General features: G+C 39.7%; 1 protein-coding gene across 1 annotated transcript in view; it reads left to right on the forward strand.

The window, feature by feature from the left end:
- The window catches only part of EPC2 (enhancer of polycomb homolog 2 (Drosophila)), a 49,971-nt gene that overhangs the window by 504 nt on the left and 22,732 nt on the right, over positions 1 to 26,735 (forward strand). The window contains exons 2-3 of the mRNA XM_009886355.1: positions 17,023 to 17,182; positions 25,157 to 25,302. Of these exons, the coding sequence (XP_009884657.1) occupies positions 17,023 to 17,182; positions 25,157 to 25,302 (306 nt within the window). The remainder of the gene's footprint in view (positions 1 to 17,022; positions 17,183 to 25,156; positions 25,303 to 26,735) is intronic.

Genomic DNA, 26,735 nt, shown 5'->3' on the forward strand with positions numbered 1-26,735 from the left:
GGCCGGCGGCTTCGGCGGGTAGAGGCCGTCCTTCGCCGCAGAAGCAGCGGGAGAAGGGCTGGGTGGTTGTCAGGAGTACGCGTCCCGCTCGTACTTTTTTCAAAAGAGATGTTTTGTGCAGCGTGGTGTGTGTACGTCAGGTGTCAGGATGCATCAGCTGGACGTGTTGCATCAAGTGTTAGGCTTTTTTTTTTTTTTTCTTAGCGTTTAGGTGATTTCTGAATAAACCAGCAAGTGTTAAAAATAGATATGTGATGCTTGTTCTTCTTGTAGTGTTATGGGGGGGGTGGAAAGCTTTTGTCCCCGTACTTATAGATAAGTTTCTGTGTTTTTTTTGACAAGCAGTAGGACAGCACCGCTCTGAAGATGTTTGCCCACAGTTCTGGGGCTGTTTAAATGTGCCGATTTGCCTTGCTGATCTTTAAACATCGACTGTGGTGCTCTTTGGAGTTGTATAAGGCTCAGATACAGGCTGTCGCCTGATGTGTCTGTACTTGTATGTAGACCCGATAGTAAATGCACCCTCAAGAATTTCTTCAATGAATCCATGTCTCCGCCTCAGCCAAACCTCTGTGCGTGTGGATTGGCTTTTCGGAGGCTACAGCTGTCAAAGGAGGCTCCATGCCTTTCTCATTGGCTTTTCTCACTTGACTGTTGATACTAAAAAGAATCCTCAGTCTTACCCTTGTGGGATTTTTTTGTTTGTTTTTGTTTTTTTTGTTTTTTTTTGTTTTTTTGCTATTTCCCCCATTGTATTACAGTGTGTAATACACTGTGGTCAAAACTTCCAGTACTTCCCAAAGTAAATTTCTGCTAGAGTCAGGGAGTGTATTTAAAAGGAGTAACAGTGCGGTGGTACTAATGAAGCAATCTTGGAGAGTAATTTGGTTTTCTCAGTTTTTGAAGTCTACCTTGCAGCTCTGCGTTTGCATTTAATGTTTATAAAATACAATGTGGTTTTTTTTAACGACTGTTATTTTGATAAATCATTTTTTTTAATAAACTTGTTAATGGAAAATTGCTGTGGGAGTTCAAGCAAGCAAGCTGCTTGTGGACTGCTTAACTCATTGTGAAGAAGATTAGATTTAAACTTCAGCAAAACTGCTTTAGTGTTGTACTAAAATCTTGCTTTTCTATAAGAATGAGGCTGATTTTTCTCTGCACTGAAGTATGGCTATATTTGATATATTATGTAATAGTCTCAAAATGAAATGGTCATTGGAGCAATATATAAGCATAGTGGTAGACACATCAGCCAAACGGGATTATAAAGTGTACTATTAATAGATTGTTTTGGTTATTGCCGTGTAGTGACAGTTTCATTCATGGGGTAGCCCTTTTCCCAATATTACACAAATAATTCTTCAATGGAAATTTTTGTAGTAGTGTTATGTAAAGCCCTTCTAGGAAAGGCTGTTGTGGATGACAGTAGTTAAATGTTTGAAAAATATTTAAACAGCTTTTATTCATAGCAAATATTGCTACATCAATTTGGTGTATTTTGAAAGGGACTTTTGGAGGGAGAGGGAAATCCACATATTCATTTCTGACATCTCAATTACTTGGGTGTCTTGGCTTTTTTTTTTTCGTGTAGGCTTTTGCCAGGGATGCATCTTGTGAAAGGTGTTTGAACCACCAGGGTGGCTGGTGATTTACATTTGCTGTACAAAGGCACAAAGCTGATGGTACTGTGGCCCCAGTAGGCTGCTGCCCTTGCTGTGCCGCCCTGTGTGAAGCCTTGGTGAAATCAGAAAGGTCTTGTAGTACAGCGTATCATGGGGTCGCATAGCATCTACCAGGGCTGACTTTCACTGAAAGTAACTATGTATTTACAGATTTGCAGGATGTAAAGGTGGTTAAGATTGACATGTATCTCTGACCTGTTTTTTACAACATAGCCTTGCTAGTAAAGGCATATGATTTGCTTTGTTTGTGATCAATATTTTGTATGTACAAAAATGCAGCTTTTGGTCCATTTGTTTTTAATGTGGTGTAGTTGGTTTTTTCTGTGGGTTTTTTTTTTAAAAAAAAACCCCTAGTACTGTTGTTTGGAATGTAGAAAGGTTTAAAGCCCGGGGGGGGACTTAATGATTATTGCTCATTTGTACTACTATTACTAAAGTTATTTGAACTGTGTATCAAAATGTCATACAGTCACTGTAGTCCCAGACTGGGCAACAATGCACGTTGCTGGTCATCCCACTACAACAAAGTATAGTGCTCAGTTTATCAGTATGAGCATCTTTATTTTACTTTTGTTTTGATTTGATCTTGATGAATATGCTGGAACTATTTCTATTTAAGTATTTTAGAGATTTGTATCCACTTGCAGTATTTTACAAATCAGCAGCTCATTTCTCTCCCTTGGAAATTCCAGCTGTGAAAGAATTAGGCTTCTGGTCTGTAGCATGTTTATGTTAGCAAGTGTTTTTAATTTACCCTAAATTAAACCTGAGGAAGAAAACTGTGTGGTGGTGTTTTGTTTTGTTTTTTCAACTAGTGTAAGAAAGAGATTACTATTAAGCAGATGCAGGAAGATGCCCTTTTGTGAGCTTCAGAAACTGAGCAGGAACATTTCGTATTGTTTTTTTCTGATGAGTAAGAGTTGTATTTCATAATGCTAATGAATTGTTTTGGCTAGAAGGGGGAAAAGTTGCAGAATAGATAAGCCCTGGTTTTGTTTCTTATCGTATAACTGTGTTCTTTATTTGAATACATATTACTGGAGATTGCCAAGTTGCATGTTGTGGGGGAAAAATCATGCTTAATAATGAGGCAAATTCAGGCTGAAGGCTTTCAGAAGTAAAGTTACTTGAGTTAGGAAGCTAAAAGCATGGTGGTAATTGATACCTAGATTGTCTGGTCAAAGCTATCTGAACGGTCATCTCAAAAGTCTTGTTTGAACGTTGTCCTGGTTTGAGGTAAAACAGGACCAATTTTGTTCAGTAACTTTACTTTGTAGCTAGGCCTCTTCTAACTACAGAAATTAACGGCATATTATGCAGAAACTGTTCGCTCTCAGAGTGATAAGACCTATGTTTGTCGTTGATGCCAAGGAATGGTATGCGGAGAGGCTCCTGCTTATAGTTATTGCTTTAACAGCCAAGGCCAGCTCACTCTGTTTATGCCCCGTTGGAAGCTGAAAAGCACAGAGGGGTCGCACCTGTGAGGAGGAGCGGACAGGACAGGTGACCCAAACCTGACCAACGGGGTATTCCATCCCATCCCATCTGCTGCGTGCTCAGTATAAAAGCTGAGGAATCAAAGGGTCAGGGCTCTTCTTCAGCAGCTGACATCCAAGGAGGACTCTGTCTGTTTGTCTGCCTTTCGTCCTGATCCTGAATCCAGTTCCCGTGCGTCACTGAGTCCAGTCTGGGAGTTAAAATCACAGAATCATAGAATTGTCTAGGTTGGAAGGGACCTGTAAGATCATCAAGTCCAACCATCAACCTAACACTGCCAAAGCCACCGCTAAACCACTTCTCCAGTGCAAGCTGGTGATGTGATTGTCATCCTGGGAGCTTGATATGGTTTTGTATATATTTCACTATTTCCTTTTTGTTTTGTTATTAATATTTCATTAGAGTAGTTTAGTTTCTTGTAAACTCATAAATCTTTCTCTCTCTCCTCTGCCTCTCTCTGAAGAGTGGTAGGGGAGAGCATCTGTCATTCCACCTGAGTGGCCAATCCAGCCCAAACCGTGACAAACATAAATTCATTTCCAGCTAAGTTTGACATCACATGACAAGGCTAAGGTTATAGAAGAAAAAGTGCATGAATAGCAAGTTAAGGACATGGTTTAACGTTATTAAAATGCTGACAGAGTACGAATGAGAGGTGACTTTCATTCTCAGTCCTTGAGTGATCACCTCGGGATGATCTTTTGCTGATCGTTAAATGTAATGTTTCATTTTGAGTATGTTGACAGGCTGGAAGTGGTTAACTTGAAGAAATTTTTTTCTTGCTTTCCTTCTGTTCGTACTCTGTCCATCCCTTGGTTCATTTGGTTTCTGTTGTAACACTGGAAGGGTGAAGTGTTCAGCATCTGGCTTTCAAGGCATCCTGGAGCTAGTGATGCTTCTGAAGCAGCTTATGCATTCTCCTTTTAAAGCAGGAATCACTAAGTTTGCACAAGTCGTAGATTTTTGTTTGGATATTTTTGCTGATACAGTATAATATACTGAATATTTTTGCTGATAGAATGAACTGGAAGAGTTAAAAAATATGGACACAGATATTAATTTTATGGCAATACATCTTTATTGGGAAGCATAAGTCTTTTAAAGCTCATTCTGTATATGGAAATATTGCAGGTAGTTGTTTTCATACCATGAACAGATTTTTTTTTTTCCTTTTAATTCCAAGTTAGCAATAATTATTTACACTAAATTATAAATGTTAACAAATAGGTGCCGTAAAACAAGTAGCTTACATTTTGTGATGACAAGGGTATTTTCTTTTAGAGATAGATGAAGTTTTGTTAGTTGTGCAGCTGACATCTGTGACTTCTGGGAAGGTGCTTAAACAAACACAGTCGGGTATTACAGACTTGCACAGAAAGGGTGAAGTTGGAAGGGACTGTGGAGGTGATCTTGGCCAACCCCCTGGTCAAGCAGGGCCACCTGGAACTGTTGCCCAAATCATGGCCAGACGGCTTTTAAGTATCTCCAAAGTGGGAGGTATCAACTGTGTGAGGACTTATTTAAGCTGTCAGTCAGAAGTACCTACCTGGTACTGTCTGATACGCTCAGGTTTAGGCTTAAAAACATAACTGTACATAAATGATTCCCCATGCAGACAGAACCTATTCTAACTTGATATTTGTATGTTGGATGTGCATTTGTAACCTGTGAACCCTCAAAAGTTGCTTACAAATGAGGGGCTTTGCAGTAGAACAAAGAAGCCAGGACACCAGTGTGTAAAACAGAAGGTTAACAGAGGATAACTGTAGTTCAAACCATGCAAATATTCTGTAAAACAAAAATCCCTCAAAAAGACTTTATGAAAGTCTAAGTAAGAAACTCAAAGGATTGTTCTTCCGCGCAAAATCATGTGAAATCAAGACGGCAGACTTTCCTTAGGAAAGAAATGGGGTTTGTTTGATCAGAATCAACTGGCTTATGTGTTGGGGAAGTGTAATTCCCAGCAGAAGTTTATTTCTCAGTTTGAGTTCAGCACCTGTATTTATTTACTTATTTTGCATATGTTTGGAGACTGCTGGGATTACTAGTATGTTTGATAGTAGGTAGCATAATGCTGTGTTGTAATCTTTATTCATGGAGTTTTAAACTTCAGTTCTGTTCATAAGACCTTCCCCTGCCTTCAGGCCCTGTATTTTTCTCCCTGCCTTTGAGACCCGTTGCATCATGCAGTGACGTTCTTCACGGGGGCATATTCCGACTCCGTTTCCCAACCATTATTTCAGTTTTCAGCTCTGGTCCTCTATCCTTCCTGTGCTCTCACCTGCAAAATATTTTTGTGGCTAACAGAAACTTCCTTTCAGTCCACCACTGGTGCTTCTTAACATCCCATTTGATAATGGTAGATCAGACTTAACACTAAGTAGGTTGGATTGTGTTAGCTTGATGCTGCAGTGGGGGTGAAAATAAGCTGTTGATGAATGTGGACCCTGTCTAACTGCTGGAGTAGCCGAGCATAGTTAACTGGCGACCTGTTAAACTGAGTAGCTTTTGGCTTAATTTGTTCTGGCTGTATTTACTTGACTGAAGTTAAACAAGACAAAGATCTGCTCTTAAGTCTGAAACTCACGATCAGTTTATTAGGGCTTATCACATTAACACCTATCAGCTAACCTGTAACAACTGCTTGTGAGTATGGGCTTAGCCTGTGACAAATGTCAAGTCATTTATCTTGGAATCTGCTTTTAAGGTACGGCTGAGCCAGAGTAACTGTGGTCTGCAGCTAGTAGGAATGTTCTGCTTTTCAGAGTACTGAGGCCCATCTGACTCGATAATGGGAGGTGAGAGCCCACCGTGGAAAAGTTAAGCATCCTGTAGTTTTATGAGAAGCGGTAGGAGCACGTGGGGGTAGAAGGCTTGGGAATGGAGAAGCATGAGATCGCTACGCTTTTGGTGTCATCCTGAGGTTAGATGGGTTCAGCCATATCTTAAACCCACACTCTTAATTTAGATAAAGTTGCGTTTTTGCTGTGGGCTAGAGTCGTATGCATGGGGTCAGTTAACACCGGTCCATTAAGTCTGTCCTAACTTGTTTGGGTGCCTGAGTCCATAGTAGAGAACAATGGTATCTGCACGGAGGTTAATTGAGAGTCACACCTCAATTCATTATGCAGGAACTTTCCCTTATAGGTAGGTTTCCTCAGGATGAGGTGTAATTCCATGATGAAAGCTTAGGAGGAGGTTTTGAAATCTGCCTCTCTGTGCTCTGTCGCTCAGCTCTGGAGTGTCTCAAATGTAGGTTGCAATTTTTCCTTTTCCTTCAATTTTAGAAAACCTCGGAAAGAAATACCTTGGGCAGCTTCAGTTGTGCTTTGAATTAAATGATGGCAGATTTCGCATTGCTCCTGCTTGGCAAAATTGAGCAGTAGTGAGCTTTGTACGATTTCTGTGTTGGTTGACATCAGTTGAGATGTCCTGTTTGAATAATTTAGATCAGCAGAGATTAAATCTGCTTACATGAATCTTGGTTTTAATTATTTTTCATAAGAGAAATAACGATTGGTGCTAGACATTCAAAAGGTCACTTGTAATTTATTTTGCCAACAAAGCTAATAAACTATGTCTTGTTTATACTTATTTGAACAGTTATATGCTGTAGCATATAACATGTTCAACTTCTTAAAAAATAACACATTTAATATTTACATAAACAAAATTACATTTAAACCTTAGGTGTCCCAAAAGCCATTGAAGATTAACTGTAGAACTGAAATTTCTGTAACAAGTAGAGAATTGAACCAGAACTGAATTACTGTGTATGAAAAGGAGTAAGAAGTAGAGAAAATAATTTTACGAAACTAAAACTAATATCAATATAGACTGTCATAATTTTGTGTTTAATGTTGACTAACTCTGAGTCAAATAAATGAAGAATTTTGGAATATACTAATTTAAAGCTTTGATTTTAATGCATTTTGCAACTTCCTACTTGTTAATATATAATAATCACTATATAGTGTGACTGAAGGCGTTGGGTCCCTGTCTGTAACAGAATTGCCCTAAATATAAGGGAGCAAGGTTTGCAGAAAAAAAAATCTGAGTTCTTATTTTTCCTAATTTACTTTGGTGCAATTCTAATTGTGATGAATACATTTACACCAATAAAATGCCTAATCCTTCAAGATAAAAGGAGAGATTACCACACCTGATTCTCATTGTTGTTTTTTTTTAAAAAAAAAACAAACTTGTTTCTTCAGAAATAAGCCAACAAGGAAGTGAACATAGTAGGAGTATCTGACTTGACTAGGTACAAATATGCCTTTGGTTTGGTCTCTGAAGTTTGGTGGGCTCAACACCTCACTGATACGTCTACTTCAGTAGAATTTTTCTCTGTAAGGTATTTTCTCATGTTTATGTCACCTTAAATTGTGAGAAGTTAGGGCTTACACTGCTCGCCTTGTGAGACTGTTCTCCAGTTTGTTAGATGTCACTTTTCCGCCAGTTTTCCACATCAATGAACTGCTGTTCTCTCCATTTTTATCTCGTCGCATCCCCTGTGACACGCAAAGTAGTTCATGTACCTATCAATTCTTAGCCAGCTTATTTATAAATGTTTCCTGCCCCCTTTTTCCCAGTTGTTTTCTGGTGTTTACATTTTAATTTATAATTGGGTTTTCTCAGCTTTCTGCCACTTGTATGGCTGCAACTCACACTTTTTATCTGTTTCACCACTTAGAGTTGCATAACAAAAACTATTTCTACTTTGAAGTATCCTGGCAATGTCTGATTCACCTGTACTAAACTTAAACAAAACATTGGATGCTTTGCGGTGGTACCCAGTGACTACATAAGTACAATAGACACTGTTACTAAAGAAAGGTTGAAAGTAGTAATGATAGAGTTTCTTGAGTTAAAGGTGTTTAAGCAGAAATTTGTAGTTAATATTTAATAATTTTAATTCCTACCAATTACTCTATATGCACTTGTGTTTTAATTTTTTTGAAAGCTTTTTCTAAGTTGTGCTAACTATAGAACCAATCTCTGGTATCTTTTTTTTTTATTTTTAATATAATATGATGGATTTCTGTTTTGTTTGTCAGGTCTTCAGCACTTCAGGTTTAATCACTTTGGTGAGGACATTTGTTTTAAAACCTCTATAAAGTACAAATTTCCTGGTATTGGTGTGTATACCTTAGTTAAATAAAAATCCATAATAAGAATTTTGGATGTTACGCACAAGTCAGAAGGTTAAATGCACAGTGCATTTAGAGAGGGAGTAAGAGAGGGAGAGGTACTGCAAGCAACTTGGTTTTGAATGTAAAAACTATACCTGAAATTGGCCAGGGAATTGCATTGCTGATGAAGATGAAATTAACGGGCTCGTTTGGTGCCCAGACTCTTGGTAACTTAACTTCAGTGCCAGCCCAGCCCAAACCCCGACAGGCAGTAAGTTTTGCTTTGACCACAGAAACTTATTTTTAATGCACGCCTTTTTTTAAGCAGCCATATGTGTTCACACTTCTTGGTCTGTGACTGTTGTAATCAACCTTCAGGCTTCTGAGAGGCACCAACAAAATGAGACCCCACTTAACCACGGTGGCATGAGTAAGAACTGCTGTTTTGAAAGCCCAGATCTTTAATATGAGGTAACACCTTTTTTTTTTGCTAACAAATATTGTAGAGCAAGTAGCCTTGGACGTCTTAGCCACGTGAGACTCTTGAGTAGCTTCAAGCACGGTTTCTGTGCTGGGACCAGAAGCAGGGTGGGTTGTTATGAAGTTGTTGGGTAGTGCAAATCTCTAATTGTGGGTGAAGTGAGGCGGCAGCCACTACTGCACTGCCTTTCCCAGGTCCTTGTGGCCTCCCAGCAGCAGGGAGGCAGATCCTGAGGCGAGCTTTTACCACCTTCTGTTGGAGGATTTCCACAGTCTTCCCTCCTGGTGGCTCTTCCTCCTCTCTGCGAGGAGCGCAGGTTTGTGACTCCTGGGCATGTGAAGGTTTTGGTGGGTGGATCCAGGAATTAAACTGAGTTCAGATTCTGTGTATAATATTGTATTTAATAAAGAGGGAAATGAGTAGTTGTGGCATCTGAGCCTTTTAAAATACATTGTGGGATTAATTACATGAAAAATAAGAGAGAATATTTATATAAGTAGGTGTATACCGTTGCCTCCGCATTTGTCTGACTTGGGACAATCGAGTTATGCTAATTGAAGCAGACTGTAAAGAAAATAAAAAAGAATTTGTCAGATGCAATTTGTTAACATTTTATTTTTCTGTGTAAGGTTGCATTTGTTATGTGGTGGATGATCCAAACACGTCACAAGGAGCCAGAGTTGTGTGTCTTTTGACTAGATGTTGCAGTACTTGTAACAGTTTTCTCTTAAGGTCATGCAAAGACATCTTTGAGGGCAGGGAGGTCCTGCTTTTCGGGAAACACATTTCTCAAAGTGCCATATTCAGCCTTTCCAGAAGAAATTTTTAATAATTCAATTTAATTGTAACAATAATTCTGTTTTTAATAACTCATTTATATTCAAGTTTTGGCAGACTGGAAACTTGTATAATTAAATGTAGCTTTAAAATATAGTGCTCTAGGGTTTGATTTTTTTGATATTTCATAAACAGTGACAGTTTTTTGTCAATGAAATGTTCATAAATAGTGAACAATCATTATTTATAGGAATAAGAGATCGCTCATGTTCTCATACATTACTACTGTCCCACTCAGTAGGGTAATGTTTGGGTTGTCTCACAGTTGTTTCATATCCATTGTTACATAGGGTGATTGAAATTGCAATAGTTGCTTTTTCTGCATTAAACTTCTTTAGAGATTTTTATTTTGAGGTTTTTGTGCTGGAAGGTTAACTAAAGAAGCACAAAAATGATTGTGATTATTCTCTGGTCAACTCACTTCCCCCATACCTCCATCAGTGTCTCATGGGCTGATTTCCACTCTTACTTCCAAAGTTGCCTTTAGTCACTTTATAGTGTTAAAATTGGTTTTAGTCAGACTGTCATAGAGGAAATGAAGGAATTTTTTGGCGTTTTTTTGGTCCAAATAGGAGCTGTGTATCTAAATGAAGAAAATCGAATTTGCACCTATCTAGACACAAAGTGTCACCCAAAGATGTTTGACTCAGTTAGGTGTTTTTGGTGGCCCTTTTGTTGTATTGTTTCAGCCTGCATCTTGAGCATTCTTGAGATAACATTCAGGTGTCTTATCTATAATCACATGATTTGTATGTATTCACCCAATGGCTTGTCTTTGGTTTTTAGATAGCACTAGCATTGCTTTGTGAATTGTTTAAGAACTGGGAAAGGGAAGTGACAGAAAAGTGGTGATTTTTTTTTTTTTTTCTGTTGACATATGACACTCCTGAAATAATGGAATGACTTTAGAGTAGCTAAGTAATAAAAATCTTACCCATTTCGGGGACTTCTGTGAATTATTTGGATGGAGTCATACAATTTGATTAACTTTGCTGCTGCCTCCTTCATGGAGTTGTCTATTACAGCAGTCTACCATTAATATGGGTTTTTTTTGGCCTGTAGCCGTAATTAGGCAGTATGGAAGGCAAGTGTGTGGCAAGCGGTTCTTGTGATTATTTTTAAAAAAGGGGGGAGGTGTCATTTTGGAAAAACATGATATGGCCAAAAGTGAAACCGAGAGGTGGTTCCATGATCCCTTTCCGCTTGTAAGGAGGGCCTTATGCCATACCTTCTCCTGCTGTTTGTGGGTTTTTTTTGAGCTTCCTTCCACCCAGAGTCAAAACCCCAGAGGGAAACTGGGAGGAGTGTCAGTCCTACAAAGCAGATTTGCTTTGGCTGCATAACCAGTGTAACCTTTTAAGGGGACACCATGTAGCAAGTGGAAAGAGATCTGGTTGCTGAATAGATTAATTCTCCATTCGATTAATAGAAAATAAGATGTGATCAACTTTGTTAATTCACTAAAATGTTTGTTTTTCAAAATAATTTGGAATGAAGCAATGAGTTTCTCCTAGGATGCACACTGCTGTCTCAAGGGCGAAAATTACCGTGGTGCACAGACAGGTTTTGTGCTACAGCTCTGTAGGTATCTTTCCTCCCCCCCCGCGTTCCCCTGCATCTTAAGCCTTTCAGCTGCTTAGATATAAAGCAGCCTTTCTGCTGCTTTTATAAAAAAGCAGAAATCTTTATTAAAAAAAAAAGGGTATGTGTGTGCAAGGAGGGAACAGATATTAGGGCTGTGGCTTTAGAAGGGGCCGAGGCTTTTGGTCAAAGTAGCTTTTGAGCTTCATGATGCTTTTTTCTCTCAAGTGTTGTCAACAGGCGTTAGTAGCTGTGTTGAGACTTTGCAAGATGAGTCTGCACATCTGTATTAAAATTCTGTACTTCTTGTTTGTGACTCTCCCTAGTAAATATAAAAATGTCAATTAATTTGTATCACCTGATTTGAATATAACGTTAAGCAAATAGGCTGACTAGGCTTTAGTAAGTTTTCCTCGTCTTTGCTTGAATTCGGTTCTTGATTGCAGGTAGATTGGAAGGCTGGCTCTAAGTTGGCCTAGAAATAGCTTATTTTAAGTAGGTAAAGCTGTTAATAAATTCACTTTTCTCTTCCGTCATACTTACAGTGGAGTGCTGTGGAGCTAAAGCCATCTGTCTTGTTAAGAGAGTTGCTTTTTAACAGCTAAGCTGTGGTATGTTGTGTTTTGTTTCCCTTAAGTCTTGGTAACATCAGTTAAGATACTTCTTTCATTAGTCTGCAGTGTTTCAGATATGTAAATTGTGTGGCCTGAAGCTCTGTAGTGAAAGGACTGGCAAAGAGGAAATTCCTTTCTTAAATAGTGTCACAATAAACTGTAATGTGTTTCATGGCTTTCTACCTCACAGGGTAAACATAAATAGTAGTATGTGAATAAAAAGTGGTGAAACATTTTAAAGAGTTACAGCATTGCTTGTACGATGTAATTTTAAGGAATGAAGAAGAGGACAGATGAGTTTAGTCCTAAAGCTTCGTCTTCTGGGGTGTCTGTATCAAACATGGAATTGCTCACTGAAGTTTCATAATTAAACAGTGATCAGCTTTTCAGCATGAGGATGGTATTCAACCATGGGCATCTCCAAACATGCCCATCCAAAAAATCTAGTGCATTTATTTAAAGTATGATAAACTCTATTTCAGAGAGAGTACTACGGGGGGTGGCAACAGGGAGCGTAAAGGATAAGGGAAGAACCAAACTGGTGTGTAGGATCCAAGTGCTCTGTTTTGCAGCAGTGGAATGAAAGAGGGTATATTGGTAAATATTGTTCTAACGGGTAAAAATAATGTTCAGTATCCATCACTGTTTCCTTTAAAGCATAACAAAAACAATCTTTAGGAGAATGTTACCTGTTGACTTATTACCGTTGTTGAACTTTTTTTCATCGTGAAGAAACTCCCAGATAGAAAGTTTAGAAAGAACATGAAACCTGCAGTATTTCAGGGGTGAAAGGACATAGCAGAGAAGGTGCCTTGCTCTGAGTCGGACTTGGGGCCTGGTTCTGAACATGTGCAACCAAAGCTGGGTTTAGGTACCAGTGTTGTAGGATGTTATTGGTTTTCCCCTCTGAAGAAAAATGAAAGCAAGGATTGCAGTGTCTCAGTATGGGTTCAGAGGCGTGACTTCCAGTCCCGTTCTGGACTAAACCTGGTACTTACTCTGTCAGCCCTGTTGTGAAAGGCTGTCAAGTAATTTGGATTGGAGCTTCGAGGGTGCGGGTGTGAGACTGCTAGGTGCAGTGTAGTCTTCTGTGCCGCTCATGGCGGGATGAGTGGATCCATGCTGGCAGGACAGGCTGTCTGCACCAAGGAAAACCTACTGGATTATATAAAGCTGGTGACTTGAGCAGTTTTTGCTGTAAACTGTTGTCAGTATGGTGATAGTACAGTGAAGGTACCTGCATGGCTAAAGTGCATCTAGAGAGATGAATATGTCATTTGGAGAACAATCTTGTTTTAACACATAAACATGCTAAAGCAGCAGTATTACATATACTAAACATTTAGATATTTCTAGTTCTGTTATGCTGTTAGTTGAAGAAATAGGACTATCTAAGCTGTATTTGTTTGAAATTTCTTAGTCATTTTACTGAGAAAGGTTTGGATGTGCTTTTTAAGGAATTAGTGAGTAATAACTCTTTGACAGGTACTCCTTTTTATTCCCATGGCAGCATGTTCTGTTTGCTATCATCACTGCTTCCTCTAATGTTCAGTTATTTTGTATGAGATCTTTTTATCTTCCCTACTTCAGAATGAAGTACGAGTTAAAATATGGTACCTGTCTTTCAAAACCATAAGAAAAGGTGAAAAATAGACAAAAAAGTGCATTGGTATACCAGTTACTAAATCCATCTTTAAAAACACTTTTTCAGGTTTAATAAAGCCATTTAATCAGACCAGTTTTCATGTAAAAGTCTTCAGAGTTTTAAACAGAACTATTTGAGGAGTCAATTTTTGTTTTCCTTAATTTCCTGTTCAGCAGAAAGATTATTTCCCCCTCCCAATTTTAAAAATTCCATAGCCTGTCTGTCTCTTGAAGCTCTACTGTCTGATAAGTGACAGTAATACTGTTAAGATTTTTTTCTGTTTGAAAGCTGTGTTATGCTTGAAGGCTTTTTATAGTAAAGTGAGTACTAACACCTATTGTCAGATTTTGCTTGGGAACTCTTTGTTTGCTTACTAGCAGTGATACAAAAACTGAGAATCCGAGTTACTCATCTGCACTGTTTAATGGGCTATGGAGCCAAAAGATCTTCTGAATTACTGTGTGTCCTTCTTCACTACTTCTTCTGAAAGTTAAACCTGATTTACTCATTCATTACCTAGGTCACTGTGGACTAGTGTGGCTTCTCTACAAGTTATTTAATCCTGTTTTAGAAGAGTGTCTGGGTTTGTTTTATTTTTGGGGATGTGGTGGGGAACTGTGTGTTGGTCAGCTGCAGTTGGTTGGCTGTGTAAGGAATGCATCCTCAGCAAGTTTGTCCATGACCCAACATTAGGAGTGGTTGGCTTGCCAACAGTGGAGTGGTCGTCTTTGTGGATGCTGAGAAACTTCAGGACTGGCCCAGCTGAGACATTGTGAAGTTGAGTTAGGAGAAGTGCGCAACGTTTGTACCTGGGGCAGAATAATAATGCTGTGCATCACTACAGGTAGGGAACTGCCTGGCCGGGGAGGAGCAGCACTGATGGAAAGAACAGACCAGGCGATGGGCTGGCTGTGTGCACGCTGTGTGGCTAAGGCGTGCTGTAGACTGGGCTATGTTAGGAGGAGTGTGGCTACCAGATAGGGAAGTTGTGATGCTCCTCCACGGGTGAGGCTGCTCTTGGAATGCTGTTACTCTGCTTTCCCCAGATTTCTCAAAGATGTTGAGAAACCAGAAGATAACCTGTCAGTGGGCTGCCGGAGTGGCTAAAAGCTTACAGTGTAGCTGCTCTGAGGAGGGGGTGAGGCTCTTGTTATTTCTGGCAAAAGAGGGTTAGTACGTCACTGAAACGGGTTATTTAGAGGGGCTGTGGAAACTAGAGGTTTTCAGGACTTGAAAAAGTCATGGCTGGCCTGTCTACTGTTAGAGATAATTGTCTTCAAGTGGGAGTTGGACAGATAACAACACAGTATGCAGGAGTACCACAGAAATGCTGTTTGGAAGGACTTGTGGAAGTTAACTGTTAGGAGACAACTCCAGAGACATCAGTTGAAACAGCACAGTCGTGAAACAAATTTTATTTTAGTTGAATTACCTACTCAGCGCTGTGAAGCTCTCCAAGACACATTTCAATGCTAGAGTGACAGATTTACTCAGTATGTAGTAACTCAAGCAGATCACACCAGTTATTTGATTGCATGCTTGTCTTAATTTTGATAGCATTCACTGGGGAGCCTGATAGTTTGATTTAATGTTGCTTCATCTACTACAGGAGATTCCCCAAGCTGCTCTTCCAGTCGCTGGTTTGTTATATTCTAATTTTGCAGAAATTGTATTACTTGCCTTTCTGCAAGTTCTTAATATTAAAGAGGGTGTAATTTACTACATATCATTTACATATTTTTAAAGATCTGCTTTCATTCAGTACCCTTTTTTTTTTTAAATAATGCTCTGTAGAATTAAAGAGGAAGAAATCCTGTTCTTGGGAGAATTTACCAAGTGTGTAACACAGAATCTCTGGGTGCCAGACCGCCGTGTCTGCCAGACTGTGTTGCAGTGGAGTTATGGAAATGCTGGCTGGTTCTCCTGGTTGTGGTGTTGATACCTGGGCTCTTGTGAGGCCGGATAGTGATGGGTGTTAATCGTGGGGACGGGGTAGCCCAGAAGACCAGATGTGTTCATAACAAATACTGTTTCCAGCAGTCAGGTGTGTGGGAATGGCTAGAGGATAGCCCAAAGCCACTGGAATAGGCAAGGTCAGGTTGCACAGGTTTATGACAGAGAGCAGAGCTTCAGTTTCAAGTTGATACTCTACTGTGTCATCCTCCCTCAAGTTTTGGAAGCTCGAGGAAAGAACTCTGTGGTGGGGGAGAACAGTGAAAAGAGAAGAAAACTTTCAGGCTCCCAGTTCTGCTAGAGACTAGTAGCTAATCTGCTAGGAGACTGCAGTTTGCTTGTTTTATATTTGACTTGCACGGATGGAGAGCTCATGACTAAACTTTCCCAAGTAAATGACTGTGGTGATTTAAGATCTCATCCTGGTGAAGACTATCAGTCTTCCTCTTTACTGGACGCGCAGAAGGCAGCATGTGCCAACTTAGCCATTTGGAGACTTAGCATGAGACATTTTTGTAATGGTTTAAATGAGTAGAATGCACTGGAGGGTCTGAAGCATACACATACACTGTACAGCTGTCAGCCTCTGGCTCAGGGAGGGAGAGAGTGAGAGGGATAACATTCAAAATCATCCCATCATCTGACGGTCTGCCAGACAGGCTCCTCTTGTCGCTGGTCAGTTCACACCAGGTGTTCTGCAGACTGCACTGAAATGGTACGTAGACAGTAGCATGAATTGGAACACTGCATTTGTACTGTTTTGGGTTGTGTTTTTTTTTGGCCAAAGTTTAACACATCAAAAGTCTTTGAGAGAAAAGCCACGGGTTAGTGCTAATTTGTACCAGAAGGTGAGTTTCACTGAGTTAACTAATAAAATTATGTGTGAAAAAAATCTCTGTAAATTAATACACTTGTTGTGATTTTTATTTCACTTGAAATGATGCTGTAGCAATTGATTCCTGTCCTGTAAGAATAAAATGAAGTGATACCTGTTTAGGGAGTCTCTGCTTTTCAGGTGTTATTCTGTGATGACTACTTTTTCTGTTGGCTTAACTAGTTGAACTTCTAAAGCAGGCAAGCTGGAAAGAATTGCTGGGTAGACAGGAATGATGAAATTAGCTATTCTTTTGATTTGAATCTGTTGCTTATAGTACTTTAAAGGACTTACTATGTATCTGTTAACTGATCTTGCGTAAATTTTCTCTGTGACAGGTTTTGATGAGTTTGGCTTATACCAGCCCTAATTTTCTACTAGGGTTATTTTGTGTTGTTTGAATGTTTGACTTTTTCCCAGTCTGGTAGAAGGTGTGGGCTATTGCCTGAACAAATTGCTCTCTTCATCTGTTTGTAGTCCTGCCTTACATTCACTGGAGCTCTAAGATTCCTATCAGTTTAAATGATGGAGAACACATCTTTTCCTGTCGCTAACCTGGAAGCAAGCATCCTGCTGTCCTAAACTACAGTAAAGCCTCAACTCTTTTATCTGAGTGTCTTGTAGAACACCAGGAAAACAGTAGGAGAAAAGGATGACTGTCTTTGTATGCGCTTCTCTATACTGATACCTAAATAAATGAACTCTTAAATTTTCCTCTTGCAGGAACATCATTTGCAACGGGCTATCTCAGCACAACAAGTTTTCAGAGAAAAGAAAGAGAGCATGGTTATCCCAGTCCCTGAAGCGGAGAGCAATGTCAACTATTACAATCGTTTGTATAAAGGAGAGTTCAAGCAACCAAAGCAGTTCATTCACATTCAACGTAAGTTAACAAATGTTGGTTTTGTCCCACCCCCACCCCCCTGCCTTTTATGTAAATTGTGTAGTTGTCAAGACAATCTTGAGGACAAAGTTGCTACAATATTCACAAAGTGGGACAACTGAAAAATCCAAGGGGGATTTTTTTATGTAAATTCCAGTGTCTCTTTTAAAGTTTTGGAAGAATTTAAGGTTGAAGGTAAATGTGAGGGTTTTTTCTGCTTTGTTTATTTGCTCCGTGCTGATACTGTATCTCCACGTTGGTAGCTGGCAAGCCTTATCCTGTCTGGTTATCCACTATTGTTGATCAATCCTTTCTTCTTTTTTTTTCTCTTTTGCCTAATTCTGAGAAGGAATAACTGAACTAGCCTAGCTGCCTCCTAGTTGCTTATACTAATGCAGGGGGTGGAAGAGGGGTTGACTTGCTGGCTGAATGAGTCTGGAATGCCTGTTAACTCAAAAGTGCTATATAAATGTGGAGATCAAGAAAATAGAAGGGGTTTTGTAATGAAATCGGCCTTTATTCTACTGATCATAACAGAGTTCTTGAAGGTTCACTTCTGGCTGTGCTGACAGTGCAGTTCAAACTGTTCACTATAGCATGGATGTATTCTGGGCTACAGGTAATAGTTATTTTTCTCTGCATTTTGCTAAAACTGTGTAGACTTCCCTTTCTTTAGGGAACCCCGAGCTTATTTTATAGATAAAAAGAAGTATTCTTTTGTATGAGTTTAGCTTCCTATGTCTTAAAAGATCTAATTAATTAATCTAAACTTGTAGTTAATCATAGTGGTCTCTGGATTAATTGTAACACTGTTTTGGTCGATGTTCTGCTGACAGTGACACACATTTATAGGTCAGTTGTTCCTTGGCACACAAATCATGTTTGTCCTTTGCAGCATGTGGTTCCAGGGGGTTATTTCGTGACTTGGACTTCTCCCAGGAGTCATCTTCATAGCAAAACCTTAGATTCAGTCATCGCAGTGGCTTCTCAGTCCTTATGGTGAAGCACAAATCCAGTCCTGGGTCTGTGTAGAGAAAACTTTTCTCATCACTGGTTCATGTTTTTGGTTCTCAGTCGTATTGGGAAGACTATTGACAGGGATGTGCTAAAGCACCTTGAGCAGGAACATGGTCCTCAGTTACTAGGTTTGGGGTTTGTGCAGACAGTATTGATCTTATTGAGCTTCATCTCACCAGACAGAGTATGTAGATAATCTGTTCCCCTCACACTTTTTTTCAGCTGCCTCAACGAGAGGCTGTTGATCTGCATGTAGCTTTGAGCAGGGAAAGCATTTTATGTTTGTGTGTCATCTGCTTATAAACACAACTGGAACTGAAGTTAAGTGAAGATACTTATGACCAAACCCAGCTGTATATTGAAGATCCTTGCATCATTTCTCACTAACATGGTGAAGTCTCCTGTTTTTTCCATGTATTTACGTAATGAGAGATTTTGGGAAATAACATGCTCAAGATTCTCTGTGATACAGTAGAGATTATACTGGTAGTGTGAGAAATGAGCCAAAGAAAATTAAGTATTTCTCTCCTTAATAGAAGAGAAACCTGCAGGCAAGGCAGGTTGCATTAGCTGACATGAAGCTGCTGAATAAGGAATGTATTTTATGCTTTTCTTTGTTGGACATTGCCAGAAACACTGTAAATATTGTTAATAAACATGTCTAAAAGTGTTAAATACATTATGCCAAAATGTTCTTTGTCTTGTTGAGACTGACAGTCTTTCTGGACAGAATTACAGAAGGTATTTGAGCTGAAGACAAACATCAGATACTGCTCCAAGATAATTTTTCCCACGTATTCTGTTTGGAGTAGGTGTGATACAAGGCAGCTTTATGCTCCATAAACTGCTTAGAAATTCTGTTTTAATGCTAAAAGCACAAAGAGCAACAATACTTACTTTGGTGAGGGAATTTGTGTAAACTGATAGAGGGCAAGAGGCCATGTACTGTAATCTGTACCTACTGGTTGTTATTACTAGAAAATTATGAGTAAACCTAAATCATTTTGCAGTTCAGCTGTTAGCCCAGTTTTGTTTTATTTTTTAACTTTACTAGTATAATTCTTTTATTTAGACCAGCAGTTCCAAGCAGAGAAAAGTTCATTTCTTTGTGACACGTGGAATTCATGAATAAACATGGATTTCAGGCATTATTGGACTCGGGTAGTGCCAATTCAGGTGACTTTGAACTGAATATAAGCAGAAGCCTTGAACTATTGTCATTATTCCAGGATGCTTAATAATTTTCCAAGTACGTTTGTAGCTTTAGTAACATGGAGATGCATAGTAAGTTACTAATAGGCAGCAGAGAGAATAAGTTAGTACACTTGTACCTATGCTAGAATTAAGTTAAGTGAGCTAAGCGGGTGTAAGAAAACAAGTGTCTGTAACAGAAATTATAAGAATGAAGTAAAAAATATATTGTTAATATATATTTTACCTATTTGTGTGTATATAAATGGTCATGATGCCAAACTAATGCTTTATCATAAGTAGTGCAGCCAGATTGTTCAAACAATCTTCATTAAATAAAAAAAAAAAAGGTGACTAGAGTTCATCCCACGCAACTTAAAGTGAAGTGTGTGCATTTCACGTAACTGAGAGTTGGCCATTTTTTATTCATTGTGTGTTCCACGTTTTTAGAGGATGCTGTAGCAGGATCTGTTCAGGCTGTGGGCTTGCAGCCTGGATATGTAAAATGGGTATTTGCATGCTACCTCCTCTACTGAGGTACTTCGGTGCAGGTGGGGAGCGCTTGAAGCTCTGTTCCAGTCAGGTGCTACAGCCTTGCCACTGAGGTGATGTTTTGCTGCTTTGTTGCTACTTTGGATATAATCACCATGATGTGGTTCTTCATTTGCTCTTGGTCAGCACAGGTGTATATGCTGCCATCAGGATCCATGCTGCCCACTCCTTCCTTACTGCCAGTGCTTTTCTGGTGGCAGCTGTGTTCACGAGGAGCCAACTCTGGGAAGTGATCTGAGAGAAACCTTATCTTTCATTTTTTGGTTAGGTGAATCTCCATATTTATCAGTTTTCTGTCTTGGATCATTGCATGGTTGCTGGTGATGGCACAGGCAGGGTGGTAGGAATGCAGCTTGCTGGGGAAGGAAGCTAGTGGAACCCCTTGTTTCAGTGGTAGCTCATGCCTGGTGTAAAATGACTGTGGGACCACAGCCTTAATTTAGTTAGAGAAGTGAAGTCGGTTTATTTAGTTCAGTTAAACCCAATATAATGTAACTTCACTTAAAAAAAAAAAAATAAAAAAATGCATTTCTCTAAGTTCATATAAACTGGGTTCCTAGGGGAGCTCAAATAAACAGAAGCAAATCCCTCTGACTGGACTGCCATCAGGAGTGGTTAGAGTGGAAGAGGATGTTGGTTTTGCAACAGCAATTAGCGAGCCAACAAGTTCTGAGCATTCACATGAGGTAAACTTACTGGGGGCATCCCTGGGGCCCTGTCCCGCAGTGCAGTGTAGAAACATGCAGAGGGGAGAAATGCAGAAATTTTGGAGTAGGAAAATGAGATTCATCAATCACAAGAATCCTCCAGGAGCTACCAGGAGAAAGGGATATAGATGATCCATTTTTACCTACGTGAACTAGCAGATGGGCTGTTCTTAAAACATTAACTAGTAGCAGGTCATCTGAAGTACAGTGCTTTCTGTGTCTGAGTCTAATTCTTCACTAATTCTTGCAGGCGTGAATGAACAGTTGCATCTGTTGCTATGGCAGGGGCAGGAACAGAGTGTGGTGGTGGATAGTTAGATCACACAGCACATAAACCACCTGTGTCTTGTGATGGCTTTTGAAGCCAGCAAGCTGCCATACTAGGGGCCAATTCCTGGATGAAAAAGGGCTTTTTCTGGAACAGGTACAGTTCACTCAGTACTTGGGAATAGAAGAAAACTGGTGGTTAAGGATATTGCTGAAAGTGTGTTTCAAAGTGTAGTGATGGACAAACTTCAGGGAAGGAGGACACTTCTGAGAGTGTCCCAGAGCTGTGGTGAGCCAGCTTGGGGTTGGTTTACTCCCTGTGACTGCACGCAGCAGTGAAAGGAAGAGTGATAGCTTTGCATTTCCCAAGACTGGTAGACCTCCACAGGCCGATGAGATGTTGTGGCCTTCCTGTCTGCATCGAAACAGGAGGTGGAATGCAAGTATTGCTTCCATTGCTTCAGCATCATTAACCTGCGGCCCCTCTGGAAACGCCCTTTATTTGAAAGTGAATGATATTGATAATTACAGGTCATGACAAATAGTATGAGAAGCATTGCTAGTGAAAGGAAAGCATTGCTAGAAGGCATGAAAAGCAGGATATGTGACAAGCATACCACTGTTCTCACAGTACCAGTGTCTTTTTATATAAGAAAATGAGACTGGATTTATTTGATGTAACTTATTCCTGGCAAGTATGTGTTGGATACCTTTTATCTTGTCATTTAGGTTATTTGTCAAAATATTTTTGTAGAGCTGAAATTCAGGGTGTAGTTTTGGGGTTTTTTTTAAGGATTACAATTTTTTCCATTTTCCAGTTTTTCAGCACTTCATTTGTTATTCATGAAGTCTCAAAATGACTGCTAAGAGAGCTGATGTTTTATCAGCAAATGATTTAGTACTGTGTATGAGGTTAGGTGGACTTGCCGTGTTACTTTGCCGGTGGTTCACAGGGGCAGATGAACCAATATAACAGCCAGGAAGGGAGGTTCCACTTCCCTTCGCTGGTCCACTTCTGGTGGCATGCAGCCCTGTGTGTCCTGAACTGGTCCTGGTGCTGACTGGATGCCTCTGCAGACTGGTTCAGCTTGCTAAGAGTGAGCAGTGAAATGGAGGGACTCTCCTGCTTTCAGCTGAGGTGCATCATCGGGTCACTTTACATGCTGGCAGTGCAGTAATCTGCCTTCTCTATTTGAGGTGAAGATCTCCCCTTCTTATCACTAATATTCATCATGAGTTCCTGAGGATGGATGGTCTTTTGCTTGTCAATGGAATGGTTGGGCTTTCTCTTTTCTTCATGCTAGTCTTAGTGTCTCCTGCTAGTTGGATCTCACTTGAGCCTGTCCGATGTTGTTCTGAAAGGTGGTTCAGGAACTTTCAGTGACCCTTCCTTTGTTCTGAAAGGTGGTTCAGGAAGGTGCATGGTTCAGGAACTTTCAGTGACCCTTCCTCAGTGTGGAAATGAAGGCAAGCTTACTGGCACTGCTTTCAGGGTATGGGTGGACAGCATCACATCTTCCGTGTCGCAGGGATCCTTCTGCTCACTGATATTCTGGTTTAGAAATAGTGACTTGAAATGTTTTGTTTGCTGGGGATTACTGCATTATCTACTGACAGGTAATAGGTTGATGGTTTTTTTTGGTGCAAGATCAATATCTGTCTGAGGGTAAACAAGCAGTGCCTTTTCTGGACTTCAGTGGATTTCTGTGCGTTCTCACATCATCTGTGAGAATGTGGCGAACGACCCATTTTTCGGAGTAGAGAGACCTGCTTTATTTTTAGCAGAGCTCTTAAGATGGGAAATATTTGGTCTATAAAACATTGCCCACCTCCCTTGAGCAGAGTTGTTTGTATACTGTGAAATTAGGACTGTAGCAGCTTTCTAGGCTCTGGGGATGGTCTTGGGGTGGGGGAAACTTTTGCAATTTCCTTTCTGGTGAAAATGGCAGTTCATGCTTAAGAGGTGGTCAAATTACAGATTGTTGTGGAGGGGAAGTGCAACATCGGGCATCATTCCGCGGGAGCAGGAGAAGTATGAACTGCTGAGGTTGCACTTGGCTGGGAGAGCTCCAGAGTGTTTTGAAACTCCAGTGAATAACAAGTGGAGTCAGGCATACTCGGTCCATGTTTGAGCAGTCGCCAGTGCTGTATGAGAGAGGAGCTCTGGAGTGGAGTTGAGGAGTGTGAGCGTTACAGCTCGGGTGGGACAACTCATCTTGTTTCAGTCTGTGGCTGATGTGGTGCACTGTTGGTGCCACCACGGCAGTGCTCCCAGGCGGCTCTGCTGGGCCCACGCAAGAGAAGTTGCAGTGAAGCTTACAGGAGCCAAAGGTGATGTGTGGCATACTGGTTTCGTAGAGTCCAGCACTGATCCTTGGCAGGTAGCTCCTTGGTATTTGGTGAGTAACTGGCTGTTCAGCTCACCCCAGGCACTGTGACAGTCTCTCGCTGCTCTCAACTGTATAGTCTTGCCCAGTGATGGTCTTAATACAGTTTTACAGAACTATGAATTTAAAAAAAAATAAAAAATATCTGGGTCAGTTTTTATCTCAAAACTTTTGATTCCTATAGACTGCCACAGGCGAAGCAGGATCCAATGTTGTTAGCTGTAATTTAACTCTAATATACAGTTGTTAATTGTTAGAGGGGGTGCTGTGGGTCATGTGCCCCATGACTGTGTCAAGTGACAAGTGCCATGCAACTTGTATTCTTGAATTAATATATTAGTAATTATACTTAATACATAGTTATAGCCTGTTATTATTAAATTCTTCTTGAAATAAATTTTTATAGTGTGTTTACAGTGTATGTGTTGGGCCAGAGAAGCCTTCTGACTAAGTGGTGGTGTCAGAGTTAGTACAGTCGAGCACTGTCTCTCCTGCGAGGTAGCAGTTCGCAGCTCAGAATGGTAAGGGACTGCTTATTAGCACTTCTCAGCTCTGTCTGACTGAGTTTCCATGCGTAGCCAAATAGATTAAAAGCTGGTAGCAGTTCAACTAATTTATTGCACTGGAATACAGAAAGAGTGGTCTTGGACTAGTCTGAGACATGGAAAGAATGTGCTACTTACTACCTGTTTGTTGACTGTTCAGACTATGGGAGAGAAAATACTATAATTTGCTTTAAAGATTATTTTTTTACCTTTTTTTTTTTTTTCCTCCTGGTCTTCCAACTTTTTGTTTTAAAGACCGCTCAAAGTACACAGGGAAGCTTAGTAGCAGAGGTTTTCTTTAAGTTAGCACTTAGATATAGCTGTGAGTTAAGAGCATAAAAAGAAGGTAGTGCTATTAGTCTATTAAGAATAGAATATATTTCAACAAGTCTTCACTGCTGTTAATACAGTCACTTGTTGATTGAATTATTTGGAGTGTTGTAGTTAATAATTAACCTCTTCAAGGTTTTATTAGGTACAATTAATGTTTCATATTAAGAATTTTTGCTGTTGTATGCAATTTGCTCATACTTGTAGTAGAATTTAGATTCTGCTATGTTACCTGAATGATAACTTCCTCCTGCTCTTAGTAGTCCCAGGAACTTTGTGTGAGTATGGAAAATGAATAGGGCGGTCTGTAAGTGACATGAGCTTTGCTGTGAAGTTGGGAACTTGCTATTCGGAGAGTATGGAGGAATGTTCAGGTTCTGCATCTGGAGTTGAGTTGGTTTTGGAGAAAAAGTAACAATTCCCACAGGATTGTTCTAACATTTTTACAGTTTGTTGCACAGTTATATGAAGGCAAAAAAAAGGAAAAAAGAAAAAAAAAAAGGAAAAGTTTAGCCTACTAAATATTTTAAGACTCTAGGTTTGTTGAACTATTTAAAAACTGGGCAACTGAAATTATATTGGAACTTCAGTGTAAGAATTTTTTCTCCAAGTTTGGGATTTGATGGAAAATTATCTTAGTTGTTAAGAATCTTGTAATGATATTCTGGAGGAGCTGTATTATAACAGCGTTAAGAAGCATTTTTGCTCTTGTTTTGCAAAGATACATTAAAATTTCTATGGTAATTTTTTAACCAAAGCATTTTTTTTTTCTGTGACCCCTTCAAGCCACTTAAAATGAACTTCTTTGATTCCTCTCGTATTGTAAGTCAGAGCAGGCAGAGTTATGGCAGAGATGTGCTAATCTGAAATTTTATCAATCATTTTTGATATCTGATTGTCAGATGCACGCTTCTATGATTCCATAGTGTGGTGTTTACTAAGCATTTAACTTTTTTTGTGCATGTGTTTTTGTTTCAGCCTTCAATCTGGACAATGAACAGCCAGATTATGATATGGACTCCGAGGATGAAACTTTACTGAACAGACTAAATCGGAAGATGGAAATCAAGCCACTGCAGTTTGAAATAATGGTTGACAGACTCGAAAAAGCCAGTTCTAGTCAGGTATTGTACGATGTTGAGAAATGATTTCTGGGTTTTCTGGTGGGGTGGTTCTGGGTGGTTTTTTGTTTGTTTTTCAATTTGTTTTATTTCCTTCTAATGGGGTAAGTGTGTTTGCATGAGTCTGCAGTTACCCAGAAATCACATTGCTGTCCTATTGTCAATATTGTTAACTTAGAAAAATAGATGGGGAGGGAGGTTGTGGGGGTGGTTAGGGGGAGATGTTTTTAAATTTTAATGTTGAACCACAGTGTGTTAGAGAGGACAACTTACAACATCTTGCTCTACCTGTGTTGGTATGGAAGAAGCTGATGGTCATCGGTAGGTGTAGAGATTTGGCTGTAAACATATGAGAATCCAAATTCTTTGTTTCATTTGGTAGTAGTGGACATTGACTTCAGTTGAACTTTGTAGGTTAGAAACTTAGAAGCATAGACAGTGAAGCAAAGTCTTTGTTAAGATTGGGCCTTTAAAGAAAAAACTGCACAGATGTAAGGAGAGTTATACTCCAATTCAGACTCTGAGGCTAGTTTCCCTGCTTTAGAAGGAAACATGTGCTGTGTATTATTTTGTCACTTATTTTATCAGAAGGGTACCAATATCTTAATAGTCAGTTCCTGAGGTGTTTAGGAGGTCAGTGTCTGGAGAAGGGTCTTAAAGCAGAAAGCATTATTGAAAATTTATATCTGAAGGATCAGTTTCTGAAAGGCAACTTTGAAATAGAGTTATTTCTCAGTGAGGTGGATGTTTTGCGGGAGTGAAGAATCCATTGCAGGATCTGTAGCTCTGCCTCGGTTACTTAACCTGATTTAGTTCCCTGCTATGTGTTAAGAGGCCAAAATGTATTCTCTACATCTTAGAGAAACTCTAGCAAGGATTAGGTAAAGATTTCTTACTATGCTGAGAAGATGGAGTACGAAGAAAAAATTTGCAGAGTACGTTAGATGATAGTTGTTGAACATGTGGTACTCGGATCTCTTAGAGCTTTGATGTAGATACCCCTGGTTTGGCTTTCGGTTAAAGCAGTTCTGGTTATCGCTTTTCAAGATTAATTTGCATCATTCTTATGCTGGGTTCATCCTTCATTACTGAGTAATGAGGTTAAGTTTAAGAATTGAAAGATTTTTCTCCTAAAATAAAACATTATAAGAATATGGATATTTCCCTTTAGGCAGCTGCCCCTTTCTCTTTCCTTTAAATGTAAATAACACTGAAGCATTACAGAGAGGTGAAGAGTATTTTGAACCAGAAAGTGCTTATTTAAGCAAGTCAATAATGGAAAAGATTTTATGTGTACATGAAGCATCGTAATTGATCCTTAAACATTGTCTCCCTCTTGAAGGTATGTAAGGAGAAATCCCTCTTTGTAGATGAAACTTCTGCGTGACTTCCTGTGTAGCGTTTCCTGCCTAACTTCAGGGATTGCGGGGGGGGGG

The sequence above is a fragment of the Charadrius vociferus genome, unplaced genomic scaffold (genome assembly GCF_000708025.1).
Source record: "Charadrius vociferus isolate BGI_N301 unplaced genomic scaffold, ASM70802v2 scaffold35, whole genome shotgun sequence".
Taxonomy (NCBI): Eukaryota; Metazoa; Chordata; class Aves; order Charadriiformes; family Charadriidae; genus Charadrius; species Charadrius vociferus.